General features: G+C 36.0%; 1 protein-coding gene across 2 annotated transcripts; it reads right to left on the bottom strand.

Annotated features, from left to right (window-relative positions):
• Nucleotides 1–665: 665 nt before the first annotated feature.
• LOC109052901 (hyaluronidase-like) lies at nt 666–18,667 on the bottom strand. 2 transcript variants are annotated; one of them, XM_042715538.1, is made up of 6 exons: nt 18,392–18,667; nt 12,222–12,291; nt 10,074–10,270; nt 9,232–9,995; nt 3,659–3,748; nt 666–1,583 (listed from the first exon to the last, which is right to left on the bottom strand). In XM_042715538.1, the coding sequence occupies exons 3-6, from the start codon at nt 10,228–10,230 to the stop codon at nt 1,131–1,133; spliced, it is 1,464 nt and encodes a 487-aa protein (XP_042571472.1). In that variant the 5' UTR covers nt 10,231–10,270; nt 12,222–12,291; nt 18,392–18,667; the 3' UTR covers nt 666–1,130. The 2 variants fall into 2 exon arrangements, with proteins under 2 accessions (XP_042571472.1, XP_042571473.1); XM_042715539.1 differs by lacking the exon at nt 12,222–12,291.
• Nucleotides 18,668–19,093: the final 426 nt, after the last annotated feature.

The raw sequence follows: 19,093 nt of genomic DNA, 5'->3' as shown, positions 1-19,093 counted from the left end.
AAATGGCTCAGTTGTTCATAAATTTAACTACAATGGCTGTGCTATGTTTTCGATTCACTAAAAAAAAATGGTTTAAAAGAGTAATTTGTTCATGAATCGAACCACACTGGTTGTATTATATTGCATATTTTCAGTTCACTAAAAGGAACCAGTTCAAAAGAGTAATTTGTTTGTGAATCAAACTGCACTTGTTGTGCTGTGTTTTTGATTCAGTAAAAATAATTGATTTTAAACAGTAATTTGTTCATGAACTGAATCACACTGGTTGTGCAATACTGCATTTTCGATTCACCAGGAAGAACAAATTCAAAGGAGTCATTTGTTCATAAATCACACACCATACTGGTTGTTTTGTATATATATATATATATATATATATATATATATATATATATGTATATATATAAACAAGATCTAAAATAGTAATTCTTTCATGGAACTACAGGTCCACTGGTTGTGCTGTTTGTTTTTGATTCACTAAAAATAACTGGTTTAAAAGAGTCATTTGTTCATGAATGGAATCACACTGATTATGCTATACTGCATGTTTTTGATTCAGTTAAAATAACCACAGTTCAAAAGAGTCATTTGTTCATGATTCACACATCATACTGGTTGTTTTATATACGTTTGGTTCACTACAAAGAAGACAACATTCATGGAGCTATGGGTATACTGTGCTTTATTTTGATTCATTAAAAATAACTGGTTTAAAAGAGTCACTTGTTCATGAAACAAAGCACACTGTTTGTGCTATGATGTGAGTTTTTGATTCAAGGATAGGAACCAGTTCAAAATAGTCATTTGTTTATGAATTACATACCATAGTTATATTCTCTGTTTTTGAGTCATTAAAAAAACTAATTTGCAAGAGTGCTTGTTTTGTGAACTGGACTACATTGGTTGTGTTGTATGATGGTCACAGGTCCCATCAGATCAGTCTTTTATTTTAAGAATGAATTTAACTCTATTTTTAAACTAGTTGTGTTTGTGTTTTAACATACAAAACCACTTCTAGAGAAAACACAGACATTTGACTCAAAACTTTACAGTCTCTGAGATACAGCTACAATTAACTTTATTTCCTCGTCTTTTTTATTTAACAGATACAGTCCCATCTACACAGCACTTTACAGTATCAGACACTTAATAATGAGACACAGACCCAAGAACATGATGACAGACAGACAGGAGAAGTGAAGGGACAGGACCAGCAGTAGTTCTCCCAGGATGCTGTCTCTTGGGTGGGAAGGGACAGGTTGTGTTATCTGAGGAATTTCACAGTAGATTCCTGTCCAGCCCTGGTAACACTGACAGGTGAACTTTTGCTTCATGTCCAGGATATCGTGGTTGTTGAGGTGGCCGCTGACGTGGAAGCGTGGTCCACGGATGCTGTGGTTGAGGCGGATGTTGAAGAAGCGAGGGTTGAGGTGCAGGTAGGCCCCAGACTCCAGGCTCTTACGGATGCATTTGCCGTTCTTCTTGCACAAGGCCTTACTGCACAACTTAGCAGCTGAGGTCACATTGATCACATAGTGACCCAGTGGACCGTCAATGTACTTCTTGACTGTCAAGCAGTTTCTCTGCACAAAGACAAACAAATATTAAAGATATTAGTGTTTTTTTATTTTATTTTTTTAGTTATTTTTTTTATTCATATTGATCAATATCATTGTATTGAGTGTATCAGTGCCATATTGTTAACTAAAATTGTTTAAAACCTTTTTTTTATTAATTGAAATTAGATAAAGAAATATATAAAATATTAGATGAAAACTTTTGAAAATTAGAAAAGGTAGATAAAATAAAATAAGTTTAAGTACTAAAGTTACTAAAACTAAAAAAAAATAAAAAATTGTTGAAGTACAGTATCATTAATATACTATTACAGTATTAATATTTTGAATTATTTGTCATTTTTATATTTAGACTTTTTGTGTGTTTTTGTTATTTTTATTAGTTAATGCTTTTTAAAAATGTGTCTATAGTTTTTATTCATTTTTATTGCAGTTAAGATAAACAATCAACTTTTGCATTGGCAATTAGCTGAAATAAAATAAGTTTATTTTTATGTGTATTTTATTTTATTTCAGTTGATGCTTGTTTCGTTTCAGGTAACAAAAATTATTTTTATGGATTTAGTTTTTTAACCCTGACTAAAACTGAAATAAAATAAATTAAAGGTAAATAGAAATATATATTTCTATTAAAAAATTAAAAAAAAAAAAAAAAATATAATATAAAAAAATAATAAAAAAAAAACTAAAAAAATACAAATACAATATTATAAAATAATAAATACTAAATTACAACTATATTAGTATATAAAAAAATACTAAAATAATACTGGTTGATTATTTTACAGTTGTTCATACTCATTTCCCCATTTTTACATTTAGATTAATTTTGCTCATGTAATGCTCACGTAAAGTTAATCTTTTATAAAAACAATAATAATTTAATAACACTGTTAAATGTTATATTTGGAAAATCTGTATAATCTATAATATAAAAAATAAAATTCCCATCAATCAAAAAAAATGATTTAATTTATAAATAAATATTTATTTTATTTTATTTGTTAGACAAAATAATATAAAATTTAATACTGGGCATCTTCTTAATTTTTCTCATGATAAAGTGTTTTTCTATTAAACTCTACTTCCATAAACTTCTTTGAAGATGATACAACTCATCAGAAATTTCCTCCATGTGAGTTACAACGTCCAAGCTCATTTACGTGCGAGACGAATAAACATAATTCCCATTATGTCACGCAACATGAAAACACATTAGCATTTTGTTAAATCTTTCCATCTGCTTCATTTTACTCTCACCCTGTGCTCTCTGTAAACAGCAAATGGGATTCATCCACAAAATGAGCATGTGTCCGTCAGGAGCACATCTGTCTCTGTGTGATACAGTACATATCACCAGATACAGAGACGCCATTATGTCATCAGTCATGATGATGCTAATATTGTTTTATTTGAGGTTTAGACTAATACATTTTGATTGAGATGTTCCTTTTTAAGATATGAATTGAGGATATATAGTTTCCAGAGCTTCAAACATGTTTAATATGTTAATACCATCAGCTCAAACAGATGCTGATCCCCAAATGTGGTTGGTTATGGTGGCTAATATTAGCAATTTCAGCTAAAATAATGCAACCAATCCAGTCAAGGAGATTTAATGTTGCATAATATTGTTAGCATGTAGAGAATTATTAATTCATTTATTAAATTTGCTCTGTGTCTGATGTGTATTACAGAAGGTAAACTTTTTAAAATTGATACTTTTATTCAGCAAGGATGCATTAAATTGATCAAAATTGACAGTAAATACATTTATAGTTTTACAAAATTTCAAATAAATGTTTTTCTGAAAAAAATTGTATCACTGTATTCATGTAACTTAGATATTGGAGTAATGATGCTGAAAATTCAGCTTTGGATCACAGGAATAAATTACATTTTGGAATATCCTGAAATATAAAACAGTTATTTAAAATTGTAATAATATTTTACAATATTACTGTTTTTCACTGTGTTTTCGATCACATAAATGCAGCCTCGAGCACAAGACACTATCAAAGTTATTTTTTAAAAATCTTACCAACCCTAAATTTTTGAACAGAACTGTAGATAAGGAGTACCTGAGATCTTGCATATTCAGAAGAGCCCCACAGGACCACCCCTGCGGCCCCCAGTGCTGCGCTCTCTCCTATAGTGTGGACCAGGTCACTCTGTTCAAGATTAATACAGTATTTATTTTTGTTAATACAGAAAAGCCAAACATCACAGTTACTGTTGCTCGTATGTAAGATTTGGCATTTGTATTTCGGCCGTGAATGATACCTTAAATCATGTTGCTTACTGAGTAGAGGTGTGTAATTAAACATTTGATTTTCACCTGGCAGGAAATAAAACAATACAGTTGACCTACATGTATAATGTATGGTCTTGAGCCTGTGCTATCACAATGAAGTTGTAACCTAAACTAGTCATAGTAAGTACATTACCTTGTGATGTACCTCACTGTATAAAGGCGGGTAGTCCCATCAAACCGAAAACACGACTGCAGACCTACTGCAGAGATTGATTTGGAACATTCCACTCATAATGAGGTGACAGATGAGTGTTTAAGCATATCTCTGGCATTTAAGATGCCGGGGAGGAGGGTGATTTAGGGGGTGGGTCTTTCACCCAAGTATTTGACGAGTGATTAAAACAATGTGTGTTTGACAGGTTCCTCTAGATGGCTGGAAAGCACGCAAATTAGTGAGTTGGTACTGAGCAAAGCGACTCAATACCAGCTTTTAAAAAATTGTGGGGGTTTTTTTACACTTTTTGTTTGTTAGATGTTAAAAATTTTTATAAGTGCACTTTAGATGCATTAAAAAAATTCATCCCTGTTGAAAAAAAAAAAATAGCATATGCTGGTTAGGCATGTTTCGAAGCACGGCAGCTGATTTGAGCTAGTTAAAGCTGGTCCTGAGCTGATTATAAGCTGGCAACTAGCTCCTGCAGGACCAGCTCATAACCAGCTCGGGACCATTTTAAACCAGCTCATTACCAACTAAGGACCAGCTTAACCAGCTGCCATGCTTCAAAACATACATAACCTGCATATGCCGTTTTTTTTCAACAGGGATGACAGGCCTGTTCACACAAAGATCTCTTTAAATGGTCATTAAAGGGTTAGTTCACCCTCAAGTCATCCTAGGTGTAAATGACTTCCTTCAGAATCAGAATCAGAAAGAGCTTTATTGCCAAGTATGCTTGCACATACAAGGAATTTGTTTTAGTGACATAAGCTTCCAGTACACAGAGAAAACAATACATAGTCAAAAAAAAAAAAAAAAAAAACCCCTTTGCAAATAAATCAGTGTATAAACAATTGTGCTATAAATGATAATGGAATATGATTGAGTAAGATGCAAGGATGTACTGGGATGGAGTTGTAACAAATAAATATAAGGATATTGCACATTTTTATTGCATACGTGGGGAACATTTAACTTTTCATGAGGTAGATTGCCTGGGGGAAGAAACTGTTCTTGTGCCTGACTGTCCTGGTATTTGCTGCCTTGAAGCGCCGGGCCAGATGGCAAAAGTTCAAAGATGGGGTAACTTGGATGTGAGGGATCCAGAGTGATTTTCTGAGCCCTTTTCCTCACTCTGGATGTATACAGTTCTTGAAGGGTGGATAGGGGAGTACCAATAATCCTTTCAGCAGTCCGAACCGTTCTCTGTAGTCTTCTGATGTCTGATTTTGTAGCTGAACCAAACCAGACAGTTATTGAAGTGCACAGTACAGACTCAATGACAGCTGAGTAGAACTGTTTCAGCAGCTCCTGTGGCAGGTTAAACTTCCTCAGCTGGTGAAGGAAGTACAACCTTTGTTGGGCCTTTTTCACAATGGAGTCAATGTGATTGTCTCACTTCAGGTCCTGAGAGATGGTGGTTCCCAGGAATCTGAATGACTCCACTGCAGCCACAGTGCTGTTCATAATGGTGAGTGGGGGGAGTGCAGGGGGGTTTCTTCTGAAGTCCACGATCATCTCCACTGTTTTGAGCGTGTTCAGCTCCAGGTTGTTAAGACCGCACCAGACAGCCAGCTGCTCAACCTCTTGTCTGAAAGCAGACTCGTCACCGTCCTGGATGAGGCCGATGACTGTAGTGTCATCTGCAAACTTCAGGAGCTTGACAGAAGGGTCTTTAGAGGTGCAGTTGTTGGTGTACAGCGAGAAGAGCAGTGGGGAGAGAACACATCCCTGAGGGGCACCAGTGTTGGTGGAGTGGCTGTTTGACATGAATTTCCTTAGTCTCACTAGCTGTTGCCTATCTTCAGAAAGCTGGTGATCCACTGACAGATAGAGCTGGGAACAGAGGTCAGTTTGGTCTGGAAGGCTGTTGGGATGATGGTGTTGAAAGCTGAACTAAAGTCCACAAACAGGATCCTCACATAAGTCCCTGTTTTGTCCAGATGTTGCAGGATGAAGTGCAATCCCATGTTGATTGCATCATCCACGGACCTGTTTGCTCGGTAAGCAAACTGTAGGGGGCCCAGTAAGGGTCCAGTGATGTCCTTCAGATAAGCCAGAACCAGTTTTTCAAATGACTTCATGACGACAGATGTTAGAGCCACAGGTCTGTAGTCGTTAAGTCCTGTAATCTTGGGTTTCGTTTTTTTTTGGAACGGGGAAGATGGTGGAGCGTTTGAAGCAGGAAGGCACTTCATACAACTCCAGAGATCTGTTGAAGATCTGTGAAAAGATGGGGGCCAGATGGTCAGCACAGGTTTTCAAACAGGCTGGTGTAAAGCCATCTGGGCCTGGTGCTTTTCTTCTTTTGTTCTTCCTGAAGACCTGGCGCACATCATCTTCACAGATTTGAAGAGCAGGAGGTGTGGAGAGGGGGAATGCAGGGGGTGTTAACAGTTGTGTAGAGAGATGGTCAGAATGGTTGTTGGGGGTTTCAAATCTACAATAAAACTCATTCAGGTCGTTAGCAAGTCACTGATTAGCCTCAGTGCAGGGGGATGGTGTCTTGTAGTTAGTGATGGCTCTCAGTCCTCTCCACACTGAAGTTGAGTCGTTTGAAGTAAACTGTACTTCCAACTTTTTAGCGTAGGTCTTTTTAGCCGCTCTAATCTCTTTGTTCAGTCTGTTCCTGGCCTGATTGTACAAGACTCTGTCCCCATTTCTGTAGGCATCCTCTTTGGCCTGACAAAGATGTCTGAGTTTTGCTGTAAACCATGGCTTATCATTGTTGAATGTTAAATAAGTCCTGGTAGGAATGCATATATCCTCACAAAAACTAATATAGGATGTCACAGTCTCTGTGAGTTCATCCAGATCGGTGGTAGCAGCTTCAAAAACACCCCAATCAGTGTGGTCAAAACAAGCTTGTAAATCCTGCTCTGTTTCGCTGGTCCATCTCTTCACAGTCCTTACTACAGGTTTATCAGATTTAAGTTTCTGCTCCGGTATGAACGACAGTATAAGACAGCCCCAAAGCTGCTAGTGGAACAGACAGTGCATCCTTTAGTGGTGTACAGTGATCCAAAGTTACAGTCCTAGTGGGAACAGAGTGTCTGTATTTTGGCACCCTCACGGGATTGTGGTTTATTAAAGTCCCCAATATGTTAAAAACGGAGTCCGGGTGTGTTTCTGTCTCTGTGATCTGATCAGCGAGTTTCTGTAAAGCCAGGCTTACGTGCGCTTGCGGAGGAATGTAAACACTCACCAGAATGAACGATTGAAACTCCCACGGCGAATAGAACGGCTTGCAGTTGACAAAGAGCACTTCTAGATCTGAGCAGCACATCTTCTTTAACACAGTTACATGTCCCGCCGCCGCGCGATTTCCCTGTTGATTCTGCGTCGCGATCTGCTCTAAACAGCTGAAAATGCGGCAAATGGAGCGCACTGTCTGGTATTGCATCATTCAGCCAGGTTTCCGTGAAACACAGAACAGCAGAGTGTGAGAAATCCTTATTTGTCCAAGAGAGCAGAAGGAGTTTGTTCGTTTTGTTGGGTAGAGAGCGGAGATTTGCCAGATGGATGCTAGGCAACAGCGTTCGAAATCCACGCTTCCTGAGTCTGACAAGCTCTACAGCTCGCTTTCCCCGTCTGCGCGTCCTGTAGCGTTTGATCAGCGCCGCTGCTCCGCTGACAACAACGTTCAGTAAAACATCTAATTGCAAATCCGGTAAAAGATCTTGTGGTGTGTTCTGCCGAATGTTCAGCAGTTCTTCCCTGGTGAAAGTGATCGTGTTTGTTAAACAAAAAACAGGAAAAACAAACAAAAACAGTACAAACACTGGAGAGCCAAGCACTGAAGCAGCAGTGTGCGGTGCCATCGAGAGCTATTTCTTCTTTCAGACAAATCCAGTCGGAGTAATATTAAAAACTTCTTTGATCTTTCAAGCTGTTTAATGGCACTCAGCGGGTGTTGCAGTGCATCACTCCAAAAGAAGTGAAATAAAAATCGCCCATCCATAATAAAAAGTGTCTCACACGGCTCCGGGGGGTGAACAAAGGCCTCCTGTAGCAAATCGATGCATTTTTGTAAGAAAAATATCCATATTCAAAACGTAATAATCACTTTAATGTAGCTTGCGCCAACAGTTGTACACAAAAGCAGCTCCGGGCTGATGACGTATGAGGTCGCCGTTCCGCATGCGCTGGTGAGTCTCGTGAAAACCAACGTTTATTAACAGGAGCAAAGGAAGCAAAGTTTCCTTACTTTAGCAAAGGAAAACCAGTCTCCTCTTGGCTTATATTCAAATCCTCCAGTGTTTGTCACTTCTGAGTGGCGAATGTGCAAAGCCGACCTCATACGTCATCCGCCCAGAACTGCTTCTCTACGTCATTCGCCCCGACCTCATACGTCATCCGCCCAGAACTGCTTCTGTTTATAACAGTGAGCACAAGCTAGATTAAAGTGATTATTAAGTTTTAAATACAGTTATTGTTCTTACAAAAATGCATTGGTTCGCTACAGGAGGCCTTTGTTCACCCCCTGGAGCCACGTGGAACAATGTTAAAATGTTCAAGCTCGAGTTGGATGGATTCTGATTGTTTTTATCGTAAATTCACTGAAAAATAATTCCGCGAGTGATTCCAACTATATTGTTCCTCTGTGTTGTTATTGTTGTGGTGTGGACTTTTGTCTTCTAGTAAGAACTTGAATTATTAAAACTTCATGCTTATCGCTACAGTTATTGTTCATGATGTGAACAGGCCTTTATTCATTCGTAAGTTAATTTCCCTGAGTATAAACTATATGCCTCTGTGGTATTTTCAAAACATTTCTGTTCGTTTGAGAATCCCAACCAGCCCAGCATAGCAACACTGGCTCAACCAGTGGTGTGCATTTTGGTGCGGGGCTACCTGTTTAACGTGACCAATGACAAACAAGGGGAGTGCTTGGAGAAATGTGTTTGAAAACTATTATTTTTTACTATTCTGTCTGTTGACAGCAGTTTATATACTACAAACTTCACTTTTAATATAATTTAACCTTTCCCCCTTCTTAAATGATAAAAAGGGCATAAAAAGGAAAATTACAGGAAATGATAGGAGTGGCCACGGGCCAGCCTCAAAATTGCTTTTCCACATTTCTCAACGTTTCAGCAAATCACTGCACATTTTCCAACTCCTATACCATAGTTCAAACTTAATTATTAAACCCTTACCCTATATTTAAATGTTCTACTCACCTCTGATAGGACAACAAATGTGTATGCATAGAATGGTCTGGAATAAACAAAAACGGGCAGAGTATAGTCATTCCTAGCAATAGAGGCAATCCGCATTGCCTCCTTGACACGGTAGTGCACAAATTTGACAGTATTAGCTGAAGACTTGAGCTCATAGTCGAGATAGATGGAAGGATAGAGGGCCGTACTCTCTTTCCACAGCCACATTAGATGATCGTTGCGTACAGGCTCTATATTAGGACACTCTCCTGTGTAACGCAAAGGATGCTGCTTGTAGCCATAATTGTAACAGTCAGGAAACAGGTAAAACCCCCAAAGGCCATTTGGTCGTCGACTCTCGGCTAGCTCCAGTGTTGAGTTCATGAATACTTGTCCGTTTCTCTCAAAGAGCTCCTTTGCTTCATTCTCTACCTTACTTTGTGGCCAACCAGGATGCTGTTTCCTTACAAGCTCCTTGGATTTGTTCCGGTAGATGTCCTTCGATCCCCAATTGCGAACCCACTGCGGTCGCCAGTCTTCCCAGTCGATGACACCAAGCCCATGAAAGTCTTTGAAAGGTATGAGCTTGTCGATGTCTGCTCGAGCTTTGCTGAGGTGCTTGCTCAGGCTTTGGTTCTGAGGAAGGCCTCCATTGATGGGAATCCCAGAGCTGGTGTAGTAAGGATAGTATCCCAGGTGACTGTGGTAAAAGATTGTCACGTTGGGGCCACTCAAGGTCTCGTTGTGGTTTGCAACAATGTCGAAGACGCTAAGGTCCAAATCCACTGTAAAAGAGACGGACAAGATGTTATTCCCATCGTTTGGACCACACACAACATTTGCTAGATTATTGACATGTTCAACCTTGAATCGCAGACGGCAGGATTCAGTAGGTGCATTCCACACCACCACAAATGGCCGATGGGGTAACAAAGGCTTTCGGGCTTGCTTCAGCTGATCCGCCCAAGCAGCCAGCGATCCACATACTGCCACCACCAGAAAACCAATCAGAGCCATCATCCAAATTCCCTCATAGATCACTCAACCTACTTGCCACAACCTGAAGAGAAACAAAATATGAAAAATCACATCACTGCTGAAAAAATTATTACATCATGAGGGTCATTTGGCAAGGATAATCAAAGACGTGGTTGAGTGACAGACAAATGAGGGACATTGAGTGCTCATGAGGTGCTCTAGATTCCACAACACAATGATCCTCTGTATTACACCCAATTAACTATCCCCTCATTTCAGTGGTCATTCAAGTTTATGCATACAGGACTTGATTAGGTTACCGTAATCTAGCAGAACTGGTAATTTAGTATTATTTACTAATTGCTATAGTATTTATTAATATTTTGAATTGGCTTTTATTTTTACATTTTCAGTTTACATTTTGTTTTTTAGTAATATTTGTATGTGCTTTTTTTACTTTTATTTGTGTGTGTGTGTTTTAAAACTATTTCTATTTAGATTTAATTTATTCCATTTTTAGGTTTCAAAATTAATAAGGTTAATTGCCAAGTCAACATTAATAATTTTTGTTTATGTTTTTTTTTTTTCAATCTAATATATATATGTAAATTCCATAAATATTTGAAATGTATCAAAGTTGATTGATTTTCTTGCAAGAGTAAATATATTCCTTGGAAAGATTATATTATATTATATTATATTATATATATATTATTATATTATATTATATTATATTATATTATATTATATTATATTATATTATATTATTTAAGTTATTTGTTAACTATTTTATCAATGTTTAAAATGTATTTCAATAAAAAAAAATATTTTAATAAAATATAATTTATACAGAAATTCTAGGGGAAAAAAGTACACATCTACATTTGTGCTGCCATCTGGCAGAAATAAATTGTTGTACTTTAGATGATTCTTTGCTTTTTCTTTTACAGACTTTTACATCTCATACAGATTTTTTCCCCATTCTTCCATATCTCAGAATTAAAGGTACAACAGCTGTCACTGGGGCGGTACCTTTTCAAAAGGTACACTTTTGTACCTATTAGGTTCTAATATGTACACTTTAAGTACCAAAATGTACCATTAAGGTACCAAAATGGGCCCTTTGCATACAAATATGTGCCGTTTGAAAAGGTACCACCCCAGTGACAGCTGTTGTACCTTTATTTCTGAGAGTATACAGAATTTTAATATATCGATATTGTTACGGCCAGAGTTTTTTGTATTTGTACACTAGGTGGTGTTCCGGTTTTCTTCTTTCAAACCGAGAGTCTGGTACAGGTGTGGATCGTTACCTGTGATTGGCGTTTGGGCTTAAAAGACGGAGATTCAGAGAGCAGAGAGGGTTCTGGGCTGTGGCCGTGTGTCTCCCTCTCCAGTCCTGGTTTGTTTTCTTAATAGTGTTTACTTTATGTATTTTGGTGTCTTTTTTTGATTAAATGTTTATTTGTTGTGTTAAGTTTTGTGTGTGGCCTCTCCCCCTTTTGTAATGTTACTGCACCCAGAGCCAGGTGGTTGTGACAATATATACAATGTATTTACATGAAAATTGCTGTTAACTCAAAGGAGCAGTTTTACCCAACTACAAAACAATTTTGTTGACAATGTCTAGATTTACTGTACATGACTTATATAAACCCTTAAATAGACCCTATTTGGAAACTGCTTTGTAATTTTGGTTTGGATAACACAAGAAATCTTTTTGAATGACATGTCATAAAGTTTTCATATCACTATTTCTGTAACTTACAGGAGTTTTGGGATTCTTCATTTTTATCTTATTTTTCCTCCTCTCTTGATTTGACATTTGAAAATGGCATTTATTACATTAAAATTCTTTCCTAATCTCCGTCAAATTCCTCTCGCGGTTACGAGTGTGATTGTGTACACTCAGGGGGCCTCGTAAATGAAAGCCGTCCTGAACATGCCTGTTTCAGCCTATTTATTTTTCAAATCATTCTCTAGAACAAGTTTTGTTCAAAGAGAAAATAAAGACAAAGAAAATATCAATTCACCATCTGAAGGGTTTCTTCTGCTCAGATATTTTTCATGGATAACATCTCCTTCTCGTGGGTTTGTGGGAGTCTGTCAGATAAAATAAAAGGGATGATGTAGCTTACGGTACATGTGGAATATCTACATTTCCTCTTCCAGTGAGATGGCAGTGAAACTTGCCGATCTAACCAAGAGTAACAACGTTGTGAAGTCAACAAGTCTTTTCATAAACCACAACCATCTACAGTGCCCAACCACAAAAAAGACCCCCCCAAAACCTCGTCTGAGACATACTGGCACTGCTTTTTCTCACAGACAGTGCTACAGGGACATGAGAACCAACTGCTTTACAAACTGGACTGATTGAATCCAGATGACTTTGAAGCTGCACATGAGGTTGCAGCATTGAACTGACTTTTGCTACAATTGCAATATAATACCTCCTAACTTTAACAAAATTTTAAATGTTTCTCACAGTGTAGCTTTAAATCTCAAAATTTGACAATTTAACTCACAATTGATATTTTATATCTCCCAACTGCAACTTTATATCTCGCAATGTAACTTTATATCTCAAATTTGAATTTGTTTCTCATAATTGTGTCTCTGTATCTCAAAATGACTATCTCAAAATTTGCAGTTGCAGTTTTATAACTCCAAACTGCAACTTAATCTCGCAATGTAACTGTCGAAGAATTTTGAGTTTGTTTCTCGGAATTGTGACTTTATATCTCCAATTTTGACTTATCTCATAATGACTATCTCTCACAATCGCCGCTTTATTTCTCACAATTGTAATATTAAACCTTTATAATTCACAATTATGTATTTGTTTCTCACAATTCTGACTTTATATCTCAAAATGTGACTTATCTCTTAATATTAATACTCTCAGTTTATCTCACAATTATTAATTGGTTTCTTATAATTCTGTCTTTATGTCCCACAATGTGGCTTTATATCTCAAATTTTGACTTATCTTGTCATCTCTAATTGCTACTTCGTTTGCTACTGCAATATTACAGTATATCTCCCAACTGTAACTTTATATCTTGCAATGTAAATTTGTCTTTCAGTTATAACTGTTATTTTATATCCCACAATGTGACTTTATATTTAAAAATTTTGACTTCTCATAATTGTGATTTTGTGATTTTATATTAAAAATCCACAGAGAAAAGCCTGAGAAATCTGCAAACTTTCTTTATAATTGTGACTTTATTTCTTGAAGTTGCAATATTAAACCTCCCAAACATGACTCTGTCATGAAATATAACTTTGTATCTCACAATTATGATTTTGTTGCTTATAATTATGATTTAATATCCCACAGTGTGACTTTATCTCAAAATTTGACTTCTCATAATGACAGTATTTCTTAATCACTACTTTATTTTCAGCAGTTGCAATATTAAACCTCCCTTATATAACTTTATATCTCACAATTGTTTATCATAACGATGATTTTATATCCCTCAAAATGACTTTATATCTCAAATGTGAATTTGTTTCTCATAATGGTGACTTTATATCTCAAAATGTGACTTATCTCGTAATGACTCTATCTCACAATTGCTGCTTTATTTCTCATTTGCAATATTATACCTCCAGACTTTATATCTTGCAATGTAACTTTTTGTCTCACAATTATTATTGTGACATGATATCTCACAATGGGACTATAAATCTCTGAAATCTCACAGCTGCAACCCTACTTTACAATCGTGACTTTATTTCTTACAATTGAGACTTTATAAGACTTAATATGAGGCACAATTTTTTTTTTTTACTTTCTCACAACTACATTTATTACTCCAAGGCAGACACGTGTTTCAATAGTAATCCGATATGAACATGGCTTGCAAAACCTCTTCTCTCTCATTCTTTGTTCAAACCAGAACATTTACTTCATATTGTAACCAGCATGCAGGAATAAATACAGTGGTCAGCTGCAATCAGATGGCCTCATGCTGCAAACCTCTGAAACTTGTGTTCCCTAATTTGAAAAGTAATCTGGAAAAATGGAGACAGAGCAGAAAATAAATGGGGTCCAAGGCCTCTGCTAAACCTAAAAGTGCAGAAACATCATGCTGCTTCCAATAATTGTGAAAAGACTGTCATTTCATAGAGATTTTCCAAGATTATTCTTGTAAAGTTTGCTATCGAATAGTCTTGACAGTAACAAACCCTGACGTTCCTCTAAACATGAGCTTTTGCGTGAAATTCAGTGAGGAAATACTTTCCAAAACATTTCATGATGGCCTGTTTCTCCTATTAATTTGTTATTTACAGCCTGTTTGAGCATAAGTGTGTATGTGATTATGTCCTAATGCTATAAATACAATTTGCATATTGCGTATGGCTGATGCGGGATAAGTTACATGGGGTAAAGGAACAGAAGAAATGAGTCAGCAGTCATAAGTCTTTTGCCTGCTGCAGTCTGTATATGGAAATATGTTTATAACTACTGTTGGTCCCATATACATTATAGAAAAAGGCTTGTAGGCAAAGTCCAAAGTTAACACCTTTAAGCACCAAAAGCGAGTAAAAATTGGCATGTAAATAAAGCAGAGTATAATTAACAATAGGTATTTATACAGTATATTACAATTGTAATTTTATACCTCCTAACTCTAACTTTATATCTTGCATTGTGACTTTATATCTCAGAATTTCGACTATATCTCTTAGTCGCTACTTTCTTTCTCGCAATTGCAATTTTTTACCTCCAAACTGTGACTTTATGTAGTATCTCGCAATGTAGCTTTATATCTCACAATTCTGGGTTTGTATCTCATAATCGTGACTTTTTATCCTACAGTGTGATTTTATATCTCAAAATGTTAACTTATCTTATAATGACTATATCTCTCAGTCGGTCAGGGTATATTCTGGCAAACTGTTTACCAATCACGTTTCACAATCAACAAAACAGACTGTGGTATGCCACGAACACACGATGGGTAACTCGCAAAGCACAATGTTCCTTCCTGTTTTTCCAGCACGATACCGTAAACGTAGCAAGGTTTTTATATAACCTATATAAATACACACACACACATATATATATAGTCAACATTTGAAGTGGATCAAAAAAGTTGTCGCATTTTGGTTTTAGGACAATTTTGACGAAAGGTTTTGATCCACTTCAAATGTTAACTACTGTAGAGCCCTCTGATCAGCATTAAACTGGTAATAGTCCTACATCTAAAAGCAACTTCAGATGCAGCTTCTATCTCTGAAGGCTTGATTAATACTGATTTTTCTTGGTAACAGCCTATTGTTATATTACATGTATTCTAATTTAACATTAACATTTAAGAATTTAACATTAAGGATGACATACATATTTAGGCCTAATATGAAATTCTGTTTAAATGGTTAAAAAGTAAATCAGTTGCCCCTAATGGGAAAGTTAATTTCGGACACTGATAGAATCATCTCTGGTTTATTTCTAGTTGTGAGTGCAGGTATGAAGTAAATTCATTAGATAAATGAATATTTCACGGGTAGGTTGCAGAATTTATGCTACCTAAAGTAAGCTCTGTCTTCCTCAGAACAGTTTGGGCAAGCCATTGGTTAATCTGGCTGTTTGATGAAGTAGTAGAAATAAAATATCAAAATCATTGGCTCTAAGAATCCGTAGAAGCGGAGGACTATTTTTATGCCATTTATTCATTTTCTATCCCTGAACGTAAAAACGAAAAATGAAGCCGAATAGGCATTTTATTCCCGCCCACATGTAGAGATCCAATATTCAAGCCATTTATTCATTTTCTATCCCTGAATGTAAAAACGAAAAATGAAGCCGAATTCTTGTTTTTCCTTCTTGCCTTTTTATTTCCATTTTTCAAATTTCAAAATCAAATTTCAAAAGATTGCGTTGAGACCCTGATTATATCCTGATTCATCACATAGACGACAATCTTCTTTAGGCTATTCATTGATTTTATGTGAGAATAAAGAATCAAATATATAGAATATATAAGAATATAAATCATTATAGAACTTAGCACAAAAATCTTCAAGTACTGTATCTTAAAGTCATCAGTTATTTTCCAATCAATACATAGTTGCAGAATTTTTAACTTGCTGCTCTCCCAACCTAAAGAAATAGGCAGAATTCTGCTCACCCTTTTACAGTATGACGCTTATTTTAACTTCAGCCCTGATACTACAGTATGTTGTCGTCAGTAATCGATAACTGAAGAACGGCACAACGTCCCGGGGAGCTGATGTATACATTTACATAATTCAAAAAAACTGCAAAACAAATGTAATGTTGTCGTCAGTAATCGATAACTGAAGAACGGCACAACGCAGTAGATTAGCTGATGTATTCATTTGTTTTATTTGTACAGATTGCAATAGAACTGTAAAACTAATCTAAATATGTAACTTCATAGTTCTGTACATATTTGTTTACATGTGCTCTGGAACTGTTTGTAAGTGTGTATTGCTACTATGGAGATCTTAAATTTCAAAGTACAGCTGTGCAATAAAGGTGTTCTATTCTATAAATTCAGTATAATGAAAGTGTGTCAGGTAAAATACAATTACAAACATTATTACAGTGTGTCAACCATTGCCTTTTTAATTACATTGTTACCTTAAAATTGTTATATTGCAAACCAAAATATATTTTACATGCAGTAATGCACATGCATCTTCAAGAAACGTCTAAAAACACGTCTCGTATCGTGCTAGCAGAACAGGAAGGAACATTGTGCTTTGCGAGTTACCCATCGCGTGTTGGTAGTGGTGTACCACAGTCTTGTTTGCCGATTGCGAAACGTGATTGGTAAACAGTTTGCCAGAATATACCCTTACCCTCAGTCGCTACTTTATTTCTCATGATTACAATTCTTCAAAACTAACTTTATATCTCACATTGTGGCTTTATATTTTGTATTATAATTCACAATACTTTGCAAACAAGATTATTTCATACCCCATATTTACCGTTTTTATACAAAAGACATTCAAAAATACACCCATCAATACCCTTTCTGTAGTGTGTTTGTATCTTTGTGCTGTAAATATGTTCCCATGAGTCATGACTGAATGGCTTGCAGTGTCCCATTGATATTTACAGCACTTTATGTGCTTTGTCCGGACACACTACATGCCAGTGAGAGTTTGTTTGCTGTCGCTCTACAGTTGGACTGTTCCCATGAAGCAGGTCGTCCTCACAATGAATACACTGGTGTTGCTGAGGGAAGCAGCTATTGAAAGCCTCTCGAGTCTGTCTGCTGTGAGCTTGTCCCTAGTCCAGTCCTAATTAGGAGGAGCTTGCTCTACACACACACTTTACAACCAAAAAGCTCTTTTCACTTGCCTTGAACATTTTATTATTATTTCTGGTCAGTTTCCATGTAAGAGTTTTAATGGTCATTTAGTCCACAACAAATAAGTGATCATTATTAACATATGCCAGCTCATTTCCTTTGTGAAAACTTATTATCCAGTGGCATGTTGACGTAGTTTAATTTGTCAAAAAAAAAAAAAAGGGATTTTAAGCCAATTAATGATTTACAAGTACTATAAGAGTACCATATATTACTGGAAAAAAATCAAGATTTAAAAAAAAAAAAGTTTTATGTTAATTTCCAACCGGTTGTATTTATTTATTATTTTTTTTTTATCTAATATTCACTTAGAGTTAGTATTTAAAAACACTAGTTTAATAACTGTTAAATGTAATATTTAGCAAATGTCAAAATGAATATCTATTTTTCATTTCTAAATGATGATGTTGATGTGATGCCTAAGTTCAATTGTAGCATTTAAAATGGCTTATTTTAGTTTTCTATATTTGACTTATTTTACAAAGCAGTATATAATTTTACCATCAGCCTCTTTTTTTTTTTTTGTTTTTTTGTTTTTTTTTTTTGGTTATCAGCCATAATATAAAGATAATTATCTGCCAGTTTTTAATATCAGTGCACCCTTGAAATCAACATCAGCTTAAGATAATTTATCTTTATATTAATAATTTGATTCCCATAACTTTGGTGTCCAAAAGGGGTCCGAAATTTTTTATTTTTTTTATAAAGCATATCAATATCAGCTTCAATTTCTGCTTTAGGACTTTGAATACTGTATTTTATTCATTGAGCTTTGAAAACATAATTAAAAACATGATTAAAACAGATTCTTGTCTTGATTTGGATAAATACTCTGCACTAACCTTTTGAGTCTGTTTTCGAAGACGAGATTTCCTCAGCAGCCGCTGGTTTCAGCACATCCGGTGTAATTATCTTGTCTTTATAACGAATATCCAGCTAAGGCGTTTTGTTGTGCTATATGTGTTCAGAGATATCACAGTTATCAGGGTTTGCTGTGTGGTTTGTTGAGTGGCACTGCCATTGGCGCACTCTTGCATTGTTAATTGATTTGGCTCCTCCTCATCAAGCTCCAATTAGTGATTACTGACATGCCAAAGCAGTGTGTTTCACTCCAGGACTACAATAATTCTGAGTGATTTGTGGCCTGATTACAATGAAATGCTTTTGTTGTTTTGGGATTTGATGTTCGTTTATAGGGCTTGATTATATGGGTCAATTATGTATAAGAGGGTCGAGGATAAATATTCATTTTAACAGTGTGGAAGAGGTGTATTAAGATAAACTCCATTTATATATTTATCTGTTTTATATATTTAAATAATAATAATAATACATCAGGGAAAAAAGGCTCATTGAGCCATATAAAAAGGAGAGTGTCTAGCCTACAAAAGCATCATGTATTGAGAATATGCTGAGCACAGCACCAAGAAACACACTTGATACTCGTTCTTGTATTTAAACAGTTGTGAAAACACAATCGCCCTTCTTACCGTAATGCAATCTGATTGTTGTTATGGAGAGTAAATCCACTGCAGTAGACAGTT

This window comes from Cyprinus carpio, chromosome A25 (assembly GCF_018340385.1).
Source record: "Cyprinus carpio isolate SPL01 chromosome A25, ASM1834038v1, whole genome shotgun sequence".
In the NCBI taxonomy this organism is placed as follows: domain Eukaryota; kingdom Metazoa; phylum Chordata; class Actinopteri; order Cypriniformes; family Cyprinidae; genus Cyprinus; species Cyprinus carpio.
Note: the sequence above shows the minus strand (reverse complement) of the source record. Positions and strands in the feature narration are given on the sequence as shown.

Excerpts from the sequence above, each read along its gene's own strand:
- LOC109052901 (XM_042715538.1), bottom strand. The coding sequence starts at position 10,230 with ATGATGGCTCTGATTGGTTTTCTGGTGGTGGCAGTATGTGGATCGCTG. Across the intron at positions 9,996-10,073 it reads CTGCCGTCTGCGATTCAAGG|TGGATTTGGACCTTAGCGTC; the intron begins TTGAACATGTCA and ends TCTCTTTTACAG. Across the intron at positions 3,749-9,231 it reads CATTTGTTGTCCTATCAGAG|AGTGACCTGGTCCACACTAT; the intron begins GTGAGTAGAACA and ends AATCTTGAACAG.